This window comes from Zalophus californianus, chromosome X (genome assembly GCF_009762305.2).
Source record: "Zalophus californianus isolate mZalCal1 chromosome X, mZalCal1.pri.v2, whole genome shotgun sequence".
Classification (NCBI taxonomy): Eukaryota; Metazoa; Chordata; class Mammalia; order Carnivora; family Otariidae; genus Zalophus; species Zalophus californianus.
This window is the reverse complement of record NC_045612.1, coordinates 702,355-719,167: the sequence shown is the minus strand read 5'-3', so window position 1 is coordinate 719,167 and position 16,813 is coordinate 702,355. Positions and strand designations below refer to the sequence as shown.

Sequence of the window (16,813 nt, the reverse complement as noted above, 5' to 3'; positions counted from 1 at the left end):
GAAGTTTTTTTTTTTCGGTTTTCTCATAAATCAGGGGTTGTTAAACATTACAAGAATCATTTCTAGGCTTTTCCTACCACTCTTTAAACAAATATTAAGCGTCTTCTTGCTAGGCACTGTGGTGGGGAGGTAAAAGTGGAAAGAAACATTCTCACTGGCATTTGGAAGGACATTTTGCTCTGAATTACTGGAAATGGAACGGGTACGGAGTTGGGTTAGAGAAACCTTTGAATTTAGCATGTATGAAAGGCATCATGATTGTGGCACTGGAGGGGTATCTTTTCACTTAACACATGACTAGTTTTATGAATGGTACCAGTACTCTAAACTCCAATGCTAAAGACAATTAACATCTATATCTATAATCTTAAGAAATGCATTTAGGGGGCTCCTGAGTGGCTTATTCAGTTGAGTGCCCCAACTCTTGGTTTCGAGTCCTACAGTGGGCTCCGCGCTCAGCACGGAGTCTGCTTCAGATTCTCTCTCCCTTTCCCTCTCACTCTCCCCCGCCCCTCTCCCCACTCACGCATGCTCTAATAAATAAATACAATCTTTTCTAAAAAACCAAATACGTTTAGTACTCGTGTTTTTTCTAACACTGCCAAGCAATCCTCCCAATTCTCAGTGGCCACTGACTAGGTGTCCTACAAACTTAATTCAGTGATGACCCTATCTACTTGGAATTAGTGTCAGGTCCGACAGGTTAAGGGCTCAGTCCAACAAGACTGCCCCTAATTCAAACACCTATTGCTAAGTCCTGATTGTTACCTGTCCTTCTGACTTACTGGCTATAAATCTGAGGTTCCCAATGACATCCTCCTTGGGTTTGATTAATTTGCTAGAGTAACTACAGAACTCAGAAAAACATTTACTTAAACATTTACCAGCTTATTATAAAGGATACAGATGAACAGCTAGATGAAGAGGTACAAAGGGCAAGGTCCCACAGACAGGGTCTGTCCAAACCCAGTCCTTTTGGGTTTTTATAGAGGCTTCATTACACAGTCATGATTGATTAAATCATTGGCCATTGGTGTTTGATTTAACCTCCAGCCCCTCTCCCCTCCCTAGAGGTGGGGGGGAGTGGGGGATTGAAAGTTCCAACCCTCTAATCACACGGTAGGTTCCCCTGGCAACCAGTCCCCATCCACAGGTTACTTAGCTTTCCAAAAGTTACCTCATTAAAGTCACAAGACACGTTTATCACTCTATCACTTAAGAAATTTCAAGAGTTTTAGGAGCTCTGTACCAGGAAAGGAGATAAAGACCAAATATATATGTCTTATAAGTCGCAGTATCACAAGTACCAAACCAAAATTTTTCACTTAACAGGTTTATTTTAGCAGCTCAGTTTTATTACATTCTACATATTTAATATATTTATATGTCTATCTGTTCTGCATAGATGGCATATTCATTAACTTTTATAGTTGACTTTTTTATTTGATATTTGCTGCTACCTGGCCTGAAGAAAGAGTCAGGAAGACAAAACTTGCTTGGTGGATACATGGTGCAGCATTTAACTTTTCAGCAGAACTTTACTTTGATGTAGGCTTCAGTGTCAGCTTTTCTTCCTCTTCTTTTTCAAATCCCGAACAGACGAGAGATCTTCCCTTAGGATATCGAGCACAACACTTACGCAGTTCTTGGATGACAGCCTGACACTTAGATTCCATGTAGTTGTTGGCTGAAAAACAGACAGGCAGACCCCAGTCATGATCTCAGAGAACTAAGGCACAGGGAAGTTTAGATCAGCGCTTCCCACTCTACAGACCTGGAAGAAAGAGGATGTACCCAAGTCCACCTAATTCTTTCTGATGTACAGACCAGTCAACAGGATAATTAGAAAAAAAATAAAGCATGATTTACAAAGTGGTTGAAAGCTATTTTTATATATGAATTTCCTTTTCTTTAAGGTTGAGTTAATAGCTTACGTGCCCTTTTCTAAGACAGTGGTGGCTGTGGGACCTCCCTACCAAGTCTGTGCAAACTGCAGCCTCTGGATACAGTTCAACTCTTTTTTACAGCTGTGAGCTAAGAATGGTTCTTACATTTTTCAAGGGTTGCAAACACACACCCACACACCCACCCACACACTCTACAACAAAGACCTTCTGGCTTCCAAAGCTAAAATAGTTCCTATTTGGCCTTCTACAGAAAATATTTTGTAGACCCCCTACTATACATAGACCTTAAGTCAAGGAGAACTTGACCTAAAAGTTCTAGGTCAGCTGCAGTTGATCTGAGTCCCCCAGTGCTAAAATGGGGTGCATGGGAGTTAATCCAGGATTAAAAAAAAAAACCCAATTCTGACTAGAAAGAATACAGCACACTGGCTGAGTCCAAGCTTGGAGCCAGACCAAAAGGGTTCAAATCCTCACTGTACCCCTTACTAGTTGTGTGACCCTAGACAAGTTATCTAACTTCTGTGTCAATTTCTCCATCTATAAAATGGGGGTCATAGTAGCATCCACCTAATGGATGAAAGGATTAAATGACTCAATATGTTTAAAACCCTTATGGCTGTGCTTAATTCTCTTAGTCCTTCCAGCCCTCAGTCCTCTCACACTGTAGCCATGTGTTGCTAATTCAAATAACGTAAGAATTTATTTGGGAAAAGTAACTGTGAAAACCATTTTCCTTTTTCTTAAATTTGGAGGAAGGAAAAAGGATGAATAAAGTAGCATTACTATCATTATACATTAACATTTTAGATTAAGATTTTTATGAAATATTGCTTACATCATAAAATGAAAAGTCTAAGAATGAAAGTTAAAAGTCAAAGGAAATACACAAACAAGGGTTTTCTTTAGTAGTGAATCTTTGGGTAAATTCTTAACATTTTTCCTTCAGACCCTTCTATATTTCCATGGGCATCCATCTCTATCTGTTACTTTAATAATAATGGGAAAAGTTATCAAAAACATCACTTTTGAAGTTCAGAAAGCCTTGTAGCTTTTTCTGTCCTTCTGCCAATAATCATTTGCTGATTAAAAAAAATATAAAATCCTCTAGCATTTGGTCAAACTTATTGGCCAATTTAAAACCAAATTGGGGGAAAAAATCAAGTGGACAGATCACATCAAATATGCTTTAGTTGAAGTTTGCTTTTGCCTTTAAGACTTAGTTGCTGACTTTGGCAGCCTGAATTCCAGTTGTATTTTCAACCCCCATTTCTAACCTGAATGCTTTTAAGAAGTGGGTTGTCAGCCACAGTGGAGTATAACCAACCCACTTAAAACTAGTCTTTTTAAAAAAGGACTTTGCTCAGCTTATTCTCAACACTGGCTGTACATTAAAATAACCTGGTTAGCTTTTTAGACTTATTCCTGCCCAGAACCTGTCCTCAGGAGGTCTGATTTAATTGTTCTAGGCAAGAGCGTTTTTAAAGCTCTTCAGGTGATTCTAATGTACAACCAGAATTGCAAACATGAAGCTTGGATCATATCACTTTTTATTTTCTGCATCTTTGATGAAATTAGAAAAATCTTCAGGATAATTACGGAAATATTACATTTGAGAGGAGCTCGTATCATTTGTGATAAAAAGAAAAACTGGTCTCTTGTAGTTAGTTCACAGATAAAGTGAAAAAATATAAAAAAGCATTTAACATACTACCTTGTAAACATTTCTGTATTTCACAGGCTTGTTTCTGGCACGGATCCTTCTGCGGCATATCCAGAAAACTAAAATAAGAAAAATGATTTTTATTTTGTCTTTTATCCATAAAGACTTTAAAGCCCCTCTAGATGGAATTTTCTTCTGAGACAACCAGGTACGCTAGAAAACAATTGCACTAAAAAATACTCTTCCCATTCATAGGATGAATCAACTGTATTTTTATAATATCCATTTCATTCAATTTGGAAGACATAAATAGCTTTACATGAAAATAAAACCTTGAATTCAATCGCCTCATCTTGAATATTGTAAACCAATTGTGGGCTAGAGGAGCCGATGCCACAGCCAAATAGGCCTGTCCACTGCTCAGATCTATCATTCACAGAACCACCCTTGGTAAATGATTAAACTCCTTGAGCCTTTTTCCTTATAATTCATGAGTAAAACGGGGACCATTCCTACCTACCTCAAAGCATTAATGGAAGGATTAAGTGTGATAAAGTATATAAAGTGCACGGAATAGTGCCTGGAAGGAAGGCAGTAAGGATTCAATACATGGTAGCTATGATTCCCAAGATTTTTTAGAAAGTAAAACCTTACTTTTAATGTACATAAACAGTTGACTACTTTAACTCAGAAAATTCTTTATCAGGTAGTAAATGCTTTCCTAGGAATCAGCAATATTTGGTGCTATCATTACTTCCTGAGAAAGGTGCTAGTTAAGCGGCTAAAATAATTTTTGGAGCTCTTACAGAAACTAACTTATTTAAAATATCTGTAACCAGAGAATGAATTGAAGTGCCCACGATTTTGATTAGCAACCTCTAATAATTTGAAGGCACAATTTCAGAAAGGAAAAAGGCCCAGGAGCCTTTGCAGCTAATTTCATTAATTCAAATAACCTCCTCTTTTTTCAGAGCCCCCTAAGTTCTCAGTAGATCCAAGTTAGGTCAGTACTGGGAGGGGAAACACTGGAGCAAAACCTAGGATATTTACAGGATGGGGGAAGGAAAGGCAGGTGAATTGCTGCAGGGCAAATAAGCGACAAATAGATGTTGATGCTGCTAGGAGCTGCTCTCTTCTCTCTAAATCAGTACCAAGTCCTTGGTGATCAGGGCATCTGTTCTGTAGCAGGTGCTGACTTTTGTGGGATTCATCAGATCCCAGTTCCAGCTGATGATGTCCATTAAAGGTTCTATGGCAATTTCCAAAGGAGTCAATTTCAAGTTACGTATCCTGACTAAGTGCTTTTGTTGACTTGCTTTCTGCCTACGTAACCCCCTCTCTGCAGTTCCATTTGTGGTGTTCTTCATGACCCTTCCTAAGCTTCTGTGTTCTTGAGCAGTTTTTCAACCCACTCCCTCCCCACAGGCCCACAGGTGGGTGCACTGCAGTGGTGGATGAAGTGATTGCCATATACTGAACAGAACAGAGGAGCATATCTTCCTAGAATCCCAGCACCTGGAAAAAAAAATAGATCATTAAAATCACCACAACTGAATACAGTGAAAAAGAAGAAGGGAGAACAGGGGAGAAATAGAAATACATACCAGGTTAATCATCAGGCAAAAGCTTAAGCAACAGCTCCTGTACTCCCCTGACCTGTCAGAAAAAGAAAAGTTTATAGAGTACTCTGTTGTAAGAGCCCCAGTACAATGGAAAATGATTAAGCAACATGGGTACCATTAAATGATGCTGAATCTGCCACAAGCGAGAGTTGTTATCCATGTAGCGTTCCTCAGGGTAGAGTTGCCACATGAGAGGTAGCTGGGAGGTAAGAAGGTGACTTGGCCTAGCTGGGTCACCTAAGGGAACCTGAACTTGCTGGACTCGTGCCCTTAGGAAACTCGTCTCCTAATGGGAAAAAAATGACAAAAATAAAAGCAAAGATTTCAGGATTTTGAGACTGGTTAGACACCAAGTTGCTTGAAAGCAAAATCAATTAAAAAAATAAGCAAAATGTAAACAGTTACCTCTTCCACGACGGCCACCCACGTGCGCTGGTATTCGTCGCGGTAGATACCCTCTTGGTGAACCCAGAGGTGATCGGGTGGAGCCCCCACATCCTCTCCTGCCATTCTGGGCTTTGGGTTCCAATTCTAGCCCTGCTTTTCTCCACCTAAGCCTGCAGCACCCGCGCACAGGACACAGGTGTGACTTTTTGGGTTTGAATGAACTCACCAGTGAGCAAGGTGACCTGGTACTAGCAACCACCAACCAGAACAAAAACTCTTATATGTCTACTTGCACAGCCTAAATAGAGCCGAGGCCATCTGAAGCTCCCTGCAAGACACTGAAGTGACACTCAGCAGAGCCTCAGGTCATGCTAACTGTTGACTGTGAAGCACTCAGCTCCTCAGCTCAGTGGGGAGTTCTGTGGAAATGTAGGACTAGCACCTCAGGAAGCTGGGCAGTGGTGTCACAGTCTTTGCACTCACAAAGCAGCATCTGACAAAATGTAGGTAGCAACAGAGTATGCAAAGGCACTTATTTGGGCAACAATGGACATGTGTGCCATATTCCCCAGGTAAAAGCCCCTTTCAAGCAATTCCATTTTAAAGGATTGTGAAGGCTGAATTATGTGCATCGCTTTCTAAATTAAAATTAAAAGTTTGTTTTAAGGACAAGCAACCTATTTATCAGCTTACTTAGAAAGGTTACTTAGAGCAGTTGGGCATTTCCAGAAGGGGGTTTTCATGTTAAGGAAAATATTTAAGGTAGCTTCATGAAATTTTGAAGCTGCAAAAGACTTTGGGGATCATGGTGATTTGGAGCTGACAGCACATGATCGTTATCCATCTAGGTCCTTGTTTCATTTTGATAATGCTTCAGGATGTCACAGGAACCCATTTTTCCACAGAGGTGTGCATTTAAATTCTGATTTCCCAAGTCAGAAGGCCAGAAAAACCCCTCTGCCGTTTGAGAGGTGTAAAGGAAGCAAACCTCCTGGGCAAACTCTTTCCATAATGCAGATTCGGCTCTAAGCCCATAAGGATTTTCTGCCTAGCTCTGGATCTCATTTCAGGCCCTCACAATTACTTGACCTGCATTTTGGAGGAATGAATTGTTTGTACCTGGTTCCTAGCATCATGGCATGGTTTCACTGTATTTCTACCTTTGACAGAGCAGATACAGCATTGGGGCATCTGCCCCACAAAACAAAGGCCTCCTATTCTCATTGGGTGGCCTTAAGGTAGGAGAGGAACTTCAGCACATCTCGGGAGGTTGTTAAACCATTATTGAGATTGTCAAGAGCAAATGAGATGCCAGAACATAGTATGATACAGCCCCGGAAAAAGCCAGAAAGAACTAATTGGGCTAAACCAAGCCCTCTTTTCAAGGACAACAATTTGATTTTTTTTTTTCTTAACACTGTTAGTTCACCTTCCCTAAAAGTAGATCTCTTTTATAGACTTAAGAAATGGTCTGATTTCAGTGGATAATTTAAGAGCATCATAGTTGCTTCACCCATTGTACCCTGATTGGAGTTGACTCTGAGCCTATTGTAAGCTCCCATCTTATAGGGCTCTCTCATTTCAAACTCACCTGAAGAACCCCTTCTCCTTCACCAAATTCCAACTTCTCTCAGTGGCAACACCACCTCTCCTGATCTTACAGACTCAAAACTTTTGAGTTATCTTGGACTTCTTCCTCTTCTTCAGTTGCTACATCCTATCTGTCACCAATTCCAGCAAGCACCACTACCGCCATATTTGAGACAAACTTTCCCCTAAATACTAGGCCCATTTCTAGCTCCAAATCCTTGCTCTAGCTTTCTACTTGTCTAAAATGCCTCCACAGGCCATTCTGTTTATCTTAGTACTATTATGGCAGAGTGCAGGTACCTTCTCTGAAAACTTCTTGCCTCTTAGTACTACTGCAGCATTTATGTCTCAGCTCAAGTTCATATTTTGGCCTCTAATTATAAATTGCCTTTGCATATTTGCTTTGCTTATTTCACAAGCCTTGTCTCCCGTCAAATACAGTATTATAAGCTCTTCAATAACAGGAATGATATAGTAGTACTGGGCACCCTAAGTCTCAATTCTAGTCAGTGTTCCTGTGAGTGAGTGGATATGTATGCTGGGTAGAGAGAGGAAACAGATAAAGACCACACATACATGGGCAGAGATTGATCCTCTAGGTATATTATATAACTATATATTTTTTCAAAGCCATTTTTTTCCATTTAGCAGATACAATTGTTCTGCCTCTCCTTTTCCCCGGGGCTTTGGAAAGGAGAGATACAAACAAAAACCAAGTAAATACTAATGTGAAAAAATATTTATTAAAGTCTGGATTTTGAGTACAAAAGAAATAAGTATGGCCATTAAAAATAAAAAAAGAAACCAAGTGTTAAGAGTTTCAGTACCGTCTCACCTTCACAGACAGGTCCATTCACAGACAGACAACAACTAATATATTGACATTTAAGTTTGTTTTGAATGAAAAGCAAAATTTTACTGGTTACACTGACATTAAAAGGAAATGATTCCAGTGGTATAGAGGGCAAACAAATTGGAGATGATAGTCTGAGTTACTATGAATTACTACAAAGAGGCCTATGAGTCACTACAAAATATTCTCAGAAGAAAGGCAGTGTGATGTGCTGCTGTGACCTAAAGGCCAACATGCTGGGCATCAGTAGGATGAGCCTGGGAACAAACTCCAGCACATGACCCTGGACTTGTGTGTGCTACCACTCACCGAGATGCTGCCATATGAGCACGAACCAACAACATCCTTACCAGAGAAAAGCAAAGGCTGAATGACTAAGATTAAGATGAAGGACCATAAAATCATAGATTGTATAAATTGCAAACCATTTCCCTAAAATGTGATTCTTGGAACACTTGCCCCTAACTTTTTCCTTGGTCAAATAAGTTTGGGAATCTTACAGTCATAAAGCTTATTAGTGTAGTAAAAGTTCTGGCAAGTTACACAGTAAAGAAACTTTAACAATTCCCAAATTTATCTGACTAGAGAACATTTTTCTGCACACGAAACTTGTTCATAAAATTCAGAACCCCTTGAACTAAGATGAATCTCTTTAATCCTCAAGATAAACTCAGGCACAACGTGAATATAATACACAACATAAACCTCTTCCACTCAACGCAAAGGAAAACTACCATCTGCAAATTCAAATGGATTCAAAAAGTGCTTATATGGCTTTATCATCCAGTAAGGCACTAAAGCCGACTGTCCCCATGGGGGGGTCACCTTGATGTCATGGCCAGAGACCATACTGACCTAGACAGACTACTTCCTAGTAAGGTATTTCATAAATTATGTTTTAAATGGACGATATACAACATAGAAAGGTTTCCTTAAGAAAAATATAATTTACTTCAATTTCCAGGTGTTTGAACAATTTTTAAACGTTAATCAGTTGAATATACTTACTTTCTTTGAAGTGAATTAATAAACTGATTTAATTACAATGGGTGAAGTTACTAAGAACGCATGCCCTGGAGTCAGCCTGGCCTGGGTATGAATCCTGATTTTGCCACTTAATAGCTTTGTGACTTGGGAGAAGTTAACCTCTCTACATTTGTTTTCTGAGGTGTGAAATGAGAAATAAACAACATACTGATCATAATGGTAGCACTTATTTAGCACTTATTATATATGTATATTGACTCTTTTAATCTTCACTATCTCACCTGATTAGATGGATACTGTTATTACACCCCCCCCCCCCACTTAAAGATGAGGGAAGTAAGGCATAGATAAGTTAGGTAACTTGCATGAAGTCACAACACAGGTAGGAAGTTGTAGAGTCTGATTCCAGTTGGGGCAGTTTACACAGACAGGTATATAAATGCTTGGTAGAGTGTCTAGCACAAAATAAGCTTGCCAGAAATTTTAATAGTCTTTCTCTGTACTCCAATCAAACATTTAGAACTGTAAAAATGCAGTCATGAGCATTATAAAACTTAGAGAATGTTGTTCTGATATTTGAGATTGACTAAGAGCAACAACAAAGAAAAGGTGTTTTTTCTCTTGAAGGTGCCTAAAGGCACTTTATAAACTCAAAATATTCTATTACTAAACATAATAATGAGAACAGCCATCGTTGTCCCATTAAGGCAGGGCATACAAGCCACGAACAGTAACTGGACATAATATATGGTGTAAAATTGAAACTTAAGAGAAAATTTAGATGGGTCCAATGTAATCGCACACTTCAAGATTTGCCCAATCTTCATCATTATCAAGACGAATCATGGAAAGAGGTGCCATGTGATCCTTAAGCATTAGGTAAAAATGGAGGTTGCTGGTATATATGTCACAGACAATTTCAGTGGATACGGGCCGTATTTGTGGGGGAACTTGGATTGGAACTGAGTTGGGAGAAAAGAGCAAAGCATCAACACCTCTTCAAGTAGCATCTTGGGAATGTTCCCTTTCCAGTACTGCCATGCCTGCCTGGCTTCAACACTGCACAGGGAATAGAAAACCAGATCAAACAAACATAAACACTGAAGGGCTGTGGGAGGCGGCACGGCATGTATTTTTCTTTGATTTAGAATGGTTCCTAAAATCCACGTGTAATTCCTAACCTTGGGAGTTGAAAGATCTGTACTTTTACCCGTGGCACGTTTGACATTCCTGAAAAGAAAATTACTTTTACATAGAATTTCACCATGTCTGATATCATCAAGACAAGGAGAGCTGAGGAAACTTATATTGTGGATATCGACTGCGATACATCTGAGACCTTCAATAAAAACTGAAGTCCCTCATTCCCGTTCCCTGTATCGAACACATAAGATACCTAAAAGCCTTTGTAGAACATAGCAGTAGCCAAGCTTAAGAGTGATACTTTTTCAGATACAGTATAGCACTGTTTCTGGAAGAGGTTACTCACATGAATATAATGTTTCTTGGGCTAATTAATCCGCCTCAGGAGCAGCGAGGCTAAAACTTCCAGGTCCCCCGCCCTGGGCCACTCAAGCCAGGATCGGGACGTGAGCCTGGGGCGAGCCGAGGGGCATCCCGGGCCGAGGTCACCCGAACCGAAGTTATGAGGCGAGGGCCGGCAACCGGAAGTGGTCCAGGGAGAGTTGTACAAAATTCAGGGGCCGTAACTTGGAAACAAAGCGAAATAAAATAAAACCTGAACTGTCTTAGGACCGAATTTCAAAGAGCGTCCCCCCTGGCTCAGGAGGCCGGCGCGCGCGGCGAGGCCGCCTTAAAGGGCTGTCCCCGGAGCGTGTAGGCCGCGTACGGCTCTCTTCAGCGGGCGGGCAAAATGGGCGCGGGCGCTCGAGAGGCGCCAGCCCGGCCGCCGGGGCGCCGCTCACAGAGCACGTCGGCCCACGACCCGCAAGCGCCGCCTCCCTGCCCACCCCGCCACCCGGCCTGACGCCCCGACCGCGGCCGGCTACCGCCCTCCGCCCCACGGCCACGCCTGCCCCAACCGGCGCGGGCGTCTCCCAGGTGCCGCCGGGCCGGCCCCGCCCGGCCCCCGCGCCCCACGCCCCGCCTCCGCGCGCCCCCTCGAGCCCCGCCCCACTCCGACCGCCCCCCCCCGCCCCGCCCCGCCCGCGCTCCTCAAGCCCCGCCCCCGCGGAACCCGCGCTCCGGAGCACCCGGTTGGCCAGGCCCGGAGTGGGCCCGAGGCGGACGTGAGCAGGGTCGGACCAAGATGGCGGTGCAGGTGGTACAGGCGGTGCAAGCGGTTCATCTGGAGTCGGATGCTTTCCTAGTTTGTCTCAACCACGCTCTGAGCACAGAGAAGGAGGAGGTGATGGGGCTGTGTATAGGGGAGGTGAGTAGGTCAGTTAGTCTGACCGGAACCCTGCTGAGCAGTCGCAGCGTGTCCCCGGGGTGGGTGTTGGCAGCGCCCAGGGCTGCGGAGGCTTACAGGCACCTCTGACCTGGACCCTTGGACTGGATCCTTTGGATGGTCAGGTAGTGGGGGCCCTGTTTCGTCTGTCTCTGGACGCTTGTTTAGCCTCCCGCAAACCCCCAGCGATCTGCATAATGCTCCGGGTGGGCCTTGCAGTTTCTCTTACAGTCTGTGGCTTTTCTCTAGATCTGGAGTTATCACCCCATTGACCAAAACCGCAAGTCAGGCCGTAAAGACATTGTAGTATAATGAGGACACCGGTGTATTAGGAAGCAGCCAACCATGATTAGGGCCCCTGGCCTCGCCTCCAGTCTTCCTTCTGGGAAGCCTTCTAAGTGTATCAGAAAACCAGACAGAGAAGAGGGTTTCAAAGATGCAAAGGTTTCCACTGCGTTAAGTGTTGGAGAGGAGCAAAAGAGGATGAGGAGATAGACCTTTACTTGTTTACAGTCCGAAGTAAGAATTCTCCAGTCTTTCATGCTGGTGTACGGGAACACATGACCCAAATTTCATATAATCTACATCCGTGTACATCAAACTAGCGTAATGTGATCAATAATGTTTTCTGCTTTTTCCCACTCTAGTTGAATGATGACACAAGGTAAGATTATATTTGTTTACTCATATCTTTTGATCTCTATGTAACTGTTAACTCAAAATTATAACAAGTTTGGCAATATTATGTACAACTTATATTTTAAGTTACCATTATGAGTCCGGAATTCCCTCAGTGATACACTTTGAATTCCACCCCAACCCTGAAGGTTGGTTTCCACCTTACTTCCTACTAGGAGAATTTTCAGTTGATATATGTATGACCTTCTGTAAAAAATATGGGTAGGAGTACCAAGATCATGAGTGAACCTGTGAAAGCTCTTACATGTAGAATTTTGTTTACTCATACAGTGCTGTTATGTTCTGTTTTATTTCTTGATATGTTTTATGTTCTCTCTCTCCTGAAATGACAATGAAATACAGATAATTTTCTTTGCAGCAAATGATAAGCATATTAAGAAACATTTCCCCCTATTGACTCATTCCTTTGACTAAATTGTCAATGGCTTTCTGCCTCCCCCTGGTGGACCCTACAATGATCTCAGAGATGCCCAGGAACTTGAATGCTTGAGGAGGCAAAAGCTTTGGGTTACCTTTATTTAAATTTCAAAGCGTAGCGGAGTGTGTATTTCTCAAGCCCACCTCCTTAATACCCAGGATTCTAAGAATTTTGCTTTGCCACTGAGCAGATTATGTACTTAGTCACTCTTCCTTTGTCTCTCCTGAGGTTTAATTGCAAAAACTTCGAATCTTGTTACTTTGCTTTAATATCTTTTTATATTCCAAACCTGAGTTCCTTTTTTCCCCCAATTTATCCCCAAAAGGAGTGACTCCAAATTTACATATACCGGAACTGAAATACGCACAGTTGCTGAAAAGGTATGTGTGCTAGACTTTTGCATGATAGAAACTTTCAGTTGGGGAGGGATTTCTGTCCTCAATTTGATGATCTCAGCCAGGGATTAACCGGTTTGTGCAGGCCCACACTTGTGGCTGGGTAGGGTGTTCTCTCTAGTAAAATCAGATGAAGAGTGTACTCATTAGGACTGGAACCTAATTTTTCTATTTGTAGCAAATTCAGATGAGTAATTGCTCTCAGCTCTCCTCCTTGCTGTTCTCTGCCTGATCTCTGGCCCTTCTCCCTGCTTCCTTCAGACTTTTGGCTGGTTTGCTTCCTTGAAATCTGTGAATTTCTTCACATCACTGTTATCTCAAGTCCCGATTCCTACTTTGGGCAACCTCCTATAAGCAAACTATCCATAACTTACAATTCTTAGTCTACCTTGATTTTTTTCCTGTCTACAATCCTGCCTCACCTTTTCTGGCATGCTCTAGCCTTCGTGGTGTAGTATAATGCTTTTCAACCTATACTTTTTGGTATAGGGCCATTTCATTGTTTTTCCAATATGTTGCAGGCCACTGCTTTTGTAAAATACGATAAAAATAAATTATGGCCTCTTCTCTGCCAAGCAGATGATGGGCATGATAAAAACTATCAGGCAACAACTCCATCTACTTTTTACCCCTGTATCCAAACTTCTCCATGTTAACCACTTTGCTTCCTTTCTTCCCATATCAAGGGAAGAAGTTTACTTCCTACCCAGAGCTACAGGTTCTTCAGAGACCTTGCTTATCAAATATCCTGTCTTCTGAGTCTTCAACCTTTTGACAGGCTTTTTCCCCTTAGAATACAAATGTGCTTAAATTACTCTCATTTTCACAAAGGAAAGAAAAATAACTTTTCAATCCTGTATATTCTTGTAGTCACTACTCTTATATCCTTCTTTTAATAGCCAGACTGCTTAAAAGGATAGGCTACAATCATTATTATTTCTTTACCTTCAATAGTCACACATACCAAGGTCTGGTTTCCAGTTCTCTCTCTCTCCAGCCACCTCCCCATTGCTGTATCAGTGGATTATTTCTTGGTGCTTATCTTAATCTTTCTCCTCAGAACTCTGAATTGTCATGGGTTTTTTTGTTTTGTTTTGTTTTGTTTTTTTGTATCTCCCTATTCCTCTCCCCTCCCTCCCATCCATTATGGGGTCTTCATCTTCTGCATTAAATATTGGTATTCTCCAAGTTTCTGGCTTGGCCTCCTTGCCTTCCCAGAATGTCTTCTGGGCACCATTACCTTCCCTATGGCTTTAGCTACGACATTGAAGTTAGACAGATCTGTCTTTAAATCCTTCCTCTGATACTCACTGTGTGACTTTGGGCATGTTATCTAACACTCATTTGTAAAATAGACATAATAATGAGTATTTTACATACATTACCCAAATCTAACTCTCCCAACAATTCTATGAGGTTGGTGACTGTCATTATCACTGTTTTACAGTTAACATGTAGTGTAATATTAGTTTCAGGAGTAGAATTTAGTGATTCATCACTTACATATAACACCCAGTGCTTGTCACAACAAGTGCCCTCCTTAATACCCATTGCCCATTTAACCCATTCCCCTGCCCACCTCCCTGTGTCAACCCTTAGTTTGTTCGCTATAGTTAAGGGTCTGTTTTATGGTTTGCTTCTCTTTGTTTTTTCCCCTATGTTCATCTGTTTTCTTTCTTAAATTCCACATATAGAGTGGACTCATACGGTATTTGTCTTTCTCTGCTGGATTTATTTCACTTAGCATAATACACTCTGGCTCCATCCACATAGTTGCAAATGGCAAGATTTCTTTCTTTTTATGGCTAATATTCCATTGTATCAATATACCATATACCACCTCTTCTTTATCCATTCATTAATCAATGGACATTTGGGCTCTTTCCATAATTTGGCTGTTATTGATAATGCTGCTATAAACATCGGGGTGCGTGTATCACTGGGGGAGTTACCAAGTTAATAAATGGAAAGCACTTTTCCAAGTACTTGACACATGGCAGGTAGCCAATAAATATTTGTTGTTGTTAATATCCAGTAGATACTAGTTAGTATCAATTATCCCAAGCTCTAGTACTTCATACACCACTGCCTATTTCAAGTTTAGCTAGACACAGGCATCTTTTTTTTTTTTTAAGATTTTATTTATTTATTTGACAGAGGGGGACACAGCAAAAGAGGGAACACAAGCAAGGGGAGTGGGAGAGGGAGAAGCAGGCTCCCCGCAGAGCAGGGAGCCCGATGCGGGGCTCGATCCCAGGACCCTGGGATCATGACCTGAGCCGAAGGCAGATGCTTAATGACGGAGCCACCCAGGCGCCCCTAGACATAGGCATCTTAAACTAACATGTTCAAAACTGAACCTTCCCTCTTCCTCAGACCCACTCCCAACATTCCTCTGCCACAGTAGTTCCCAAGCCTGGGGGCACCTTGGAATTACCCAATAATTTTACAAAATCCTGATGCCAACTCCATTGGTCTGGGGTGAGACCTAGGCGGCGGGAGTTTGAAAAACTCTCCAGGTGATTCTAATGTGCAGCCATGTTTGGGAACCCCTCGAAGCCATTCAGAACCATAGATTGCTTTCATATTATTTCCAACACTTCATCCCAACTGCTGCTCCCTTATTGGAGGTCCTTATTCTTTTCTTGAATACTCGCTAGCCTCTCCCCAGTCTTCTTGCCTCGAATCTCTTGCCGCTAGTCCTGTCTTCTGATTGCTTAGGGTGTGATCTTTTGAGAACGTAAGTCTGACGTACCTCTGCTTAAAATCAGTGCATTTCCCATTACCTTTAGGATGAAGCCTCATTAGTCAAGCATTCAGGGCCTTCTTGATCTCATTTCTATTTATCTCCAAGTTCTAACCATGGTAAATTATGGCATTTTCCAGTTTATGCTGTACTGTTTCATTCCTTGTATCTGCTGGGTATTATGCTTGGACCGCTTCCCTCTCCTCTGCTTGGTTAACTCCTTAACCCCTTGCAGGTGCCACTTGTCTCCTTTAAGGAATCTGTCCTGACCTGTGTGCTAGGTTAGATAGCCTCCTCTGTGCTATGGTAGCTCCTTGAACATACCTGTCACAGTGCATATATGTTGTCTTAGAGTTGTTTACCTCTCTCTCTTCCTGGACATGACTACTGTATCCTGTTTATCTTTGTGTACTTAGGCCCTCACGTAGTGCCTTACATATAAATATATAGTCAATAAATGTATGTTGTATGAATGAACATACCTTCCCTAAAATAGGAAATTAGTGTTTACCTGCCCATGAGCTGTGGAGAGGCATGCCAGGGGGCACACATTTCTATAAAGGGCCTGATGGTAAATATTTTTAGCTTTGTGGATCATACATTCTTTGTTGCAGTTACTTAGCTCTGCCACCATGGCTGGGCAGGCCATATTTTGCTAGCCCTTGTTCTATACCCAGACAGAGGAGCAAAAGCAAGAGCAACTGGGTTTTAGTACTTGAATTCCAAGACTGAAAAGGCGTAGAGCCAATCTAGCTAAACTGGAATATCTTTTTTTTTTTTTTAAGATTTTATTTATTCATTTGAGACACAGAGATACAGAGAGAGAAAGCATGAGCAGGGAGAGAGGCAGAGGGAGAAGCAGGCTTCCCACTGAGCCAGGAGCCCAATGTGGGGCTCGATCCCATGACCCTGGGATCATGACCTGAGCCGAAGGCAGACGCTTAACCATCTGAGCCACCCAGGCGCCCCTAAACTGGAATATCTTATGTGACTATGACTATAACAGGCTCTCTCAAGCCCGTCAGCTACCAGTGGCTTTCAGGGACATCTGTCAGTCCTTTGTGGCCTTTATTTATGCTTGCCTTATTTTGTTTTTCATCTATGTTTGGGCTGTTCTTGCTATCCTACCCTGAACTTCG

The 16,813-nt window shown here is 41.9% G+C and overlaps 3 protein-coding genes across 7 annotated transcripts in view; 1 reads left to right on the top strand and 2 right to left on the bottom strand.

Annotated features, from left to right (window-relative positions):
- Nucleotides 1-1,328: 1,328 nt before the first annotated feature.
- On the bottom strand, nt 1,329-10,742 carry CMC4 (C-X9-C motif containing 4). 3 transcript variants are annotated; one of them, XM_027608375.1, is made up of 3 exons: nt 10,496-10,742; nt 3,619-3,686; nt 1,329-1,687 (listed from the first exon to the last, which is right to left on the bottom strand). In XM_027608375.1, the coding sequence occupies exons 2-3, from the start codon at nt 3,674-3,676 to the stop codon at nt 1,539-1,541; spliced, it is 207 nt and encodes a 68-aa protein (XP_027464176.1). In that variant the 5' UTR covers nt 3,677-3,686; nt 10,496-10,742; the 3' UTR covers nt 1,329-1,538. The 3 variants fall into 3 exon arrangements, with proteins under 3 accessions (XP_027464176.1, XP_027464177.1, XP_027464178.1); XM_027608376.1 differs by lacking the exon at nt 10,496-10,742 and adding an exon at nt 4,618-5,056; XM_027608377.1 differs by lacking the exon at nt 10,496-10,742 and adding an exon at nt 4,719-5,056.
- On the bottom strand, nt 4,942-10,631 carry MTCP1 (mature T cell proliferation 1). The gene is made up of 5 exons (XM_027608373.1): nt 10,496-10,631; nt 5,595-5,746; nt 5,305-5,475; nt 5,172-5,223; nt 4,942-5,082 (listed from the first exon to the last, which is right to left on the bottom strand). Exons 2-4 carry the CDS (start codon nt 5,697-5,699, stop codon nt 5,176-5,178), a joined length of 324 nt encoding a protein of 107 aa, XP_027464174.1. The 5' UTR covers nt 5,700-5,746; nt 10,496-10,631; the 3' UTR covers nt 4,942-5,082; nt 5,172-5,175.
- A 449-nt stretch (nt 10,743-11,191) lies between the features above and the next one.
- BRCC3 (BRCA1/BRCA2-containing complex subunit 3) overlaps nt 11,192-16,813 on the top strand; it is a 59,442-nt gene continuing 53,820 nt past the window's right edge. For all 3 annotated transcript variants that reach the window (XM_027608328.1, XM_027608325.1, XM_027608326.1), the window contains exons 1-3: nt 11,192-11,398; nt 12,064-12,080; nt 12,859-12,913. In XM_027608328.1, coding sequence (XP_027464129.1) covers nt 11,276-11,398; nt 12,064-12,080; nt 12,859-12,913 — 195 coding nt within the window. In that variant the 5' untranslated portion in view covers nt 11,192-11,275. The remainder of the gene's footprint in view (nt 11,399-12,063; nt 12,081-12,858; nt 12,914-16,813) is intronic.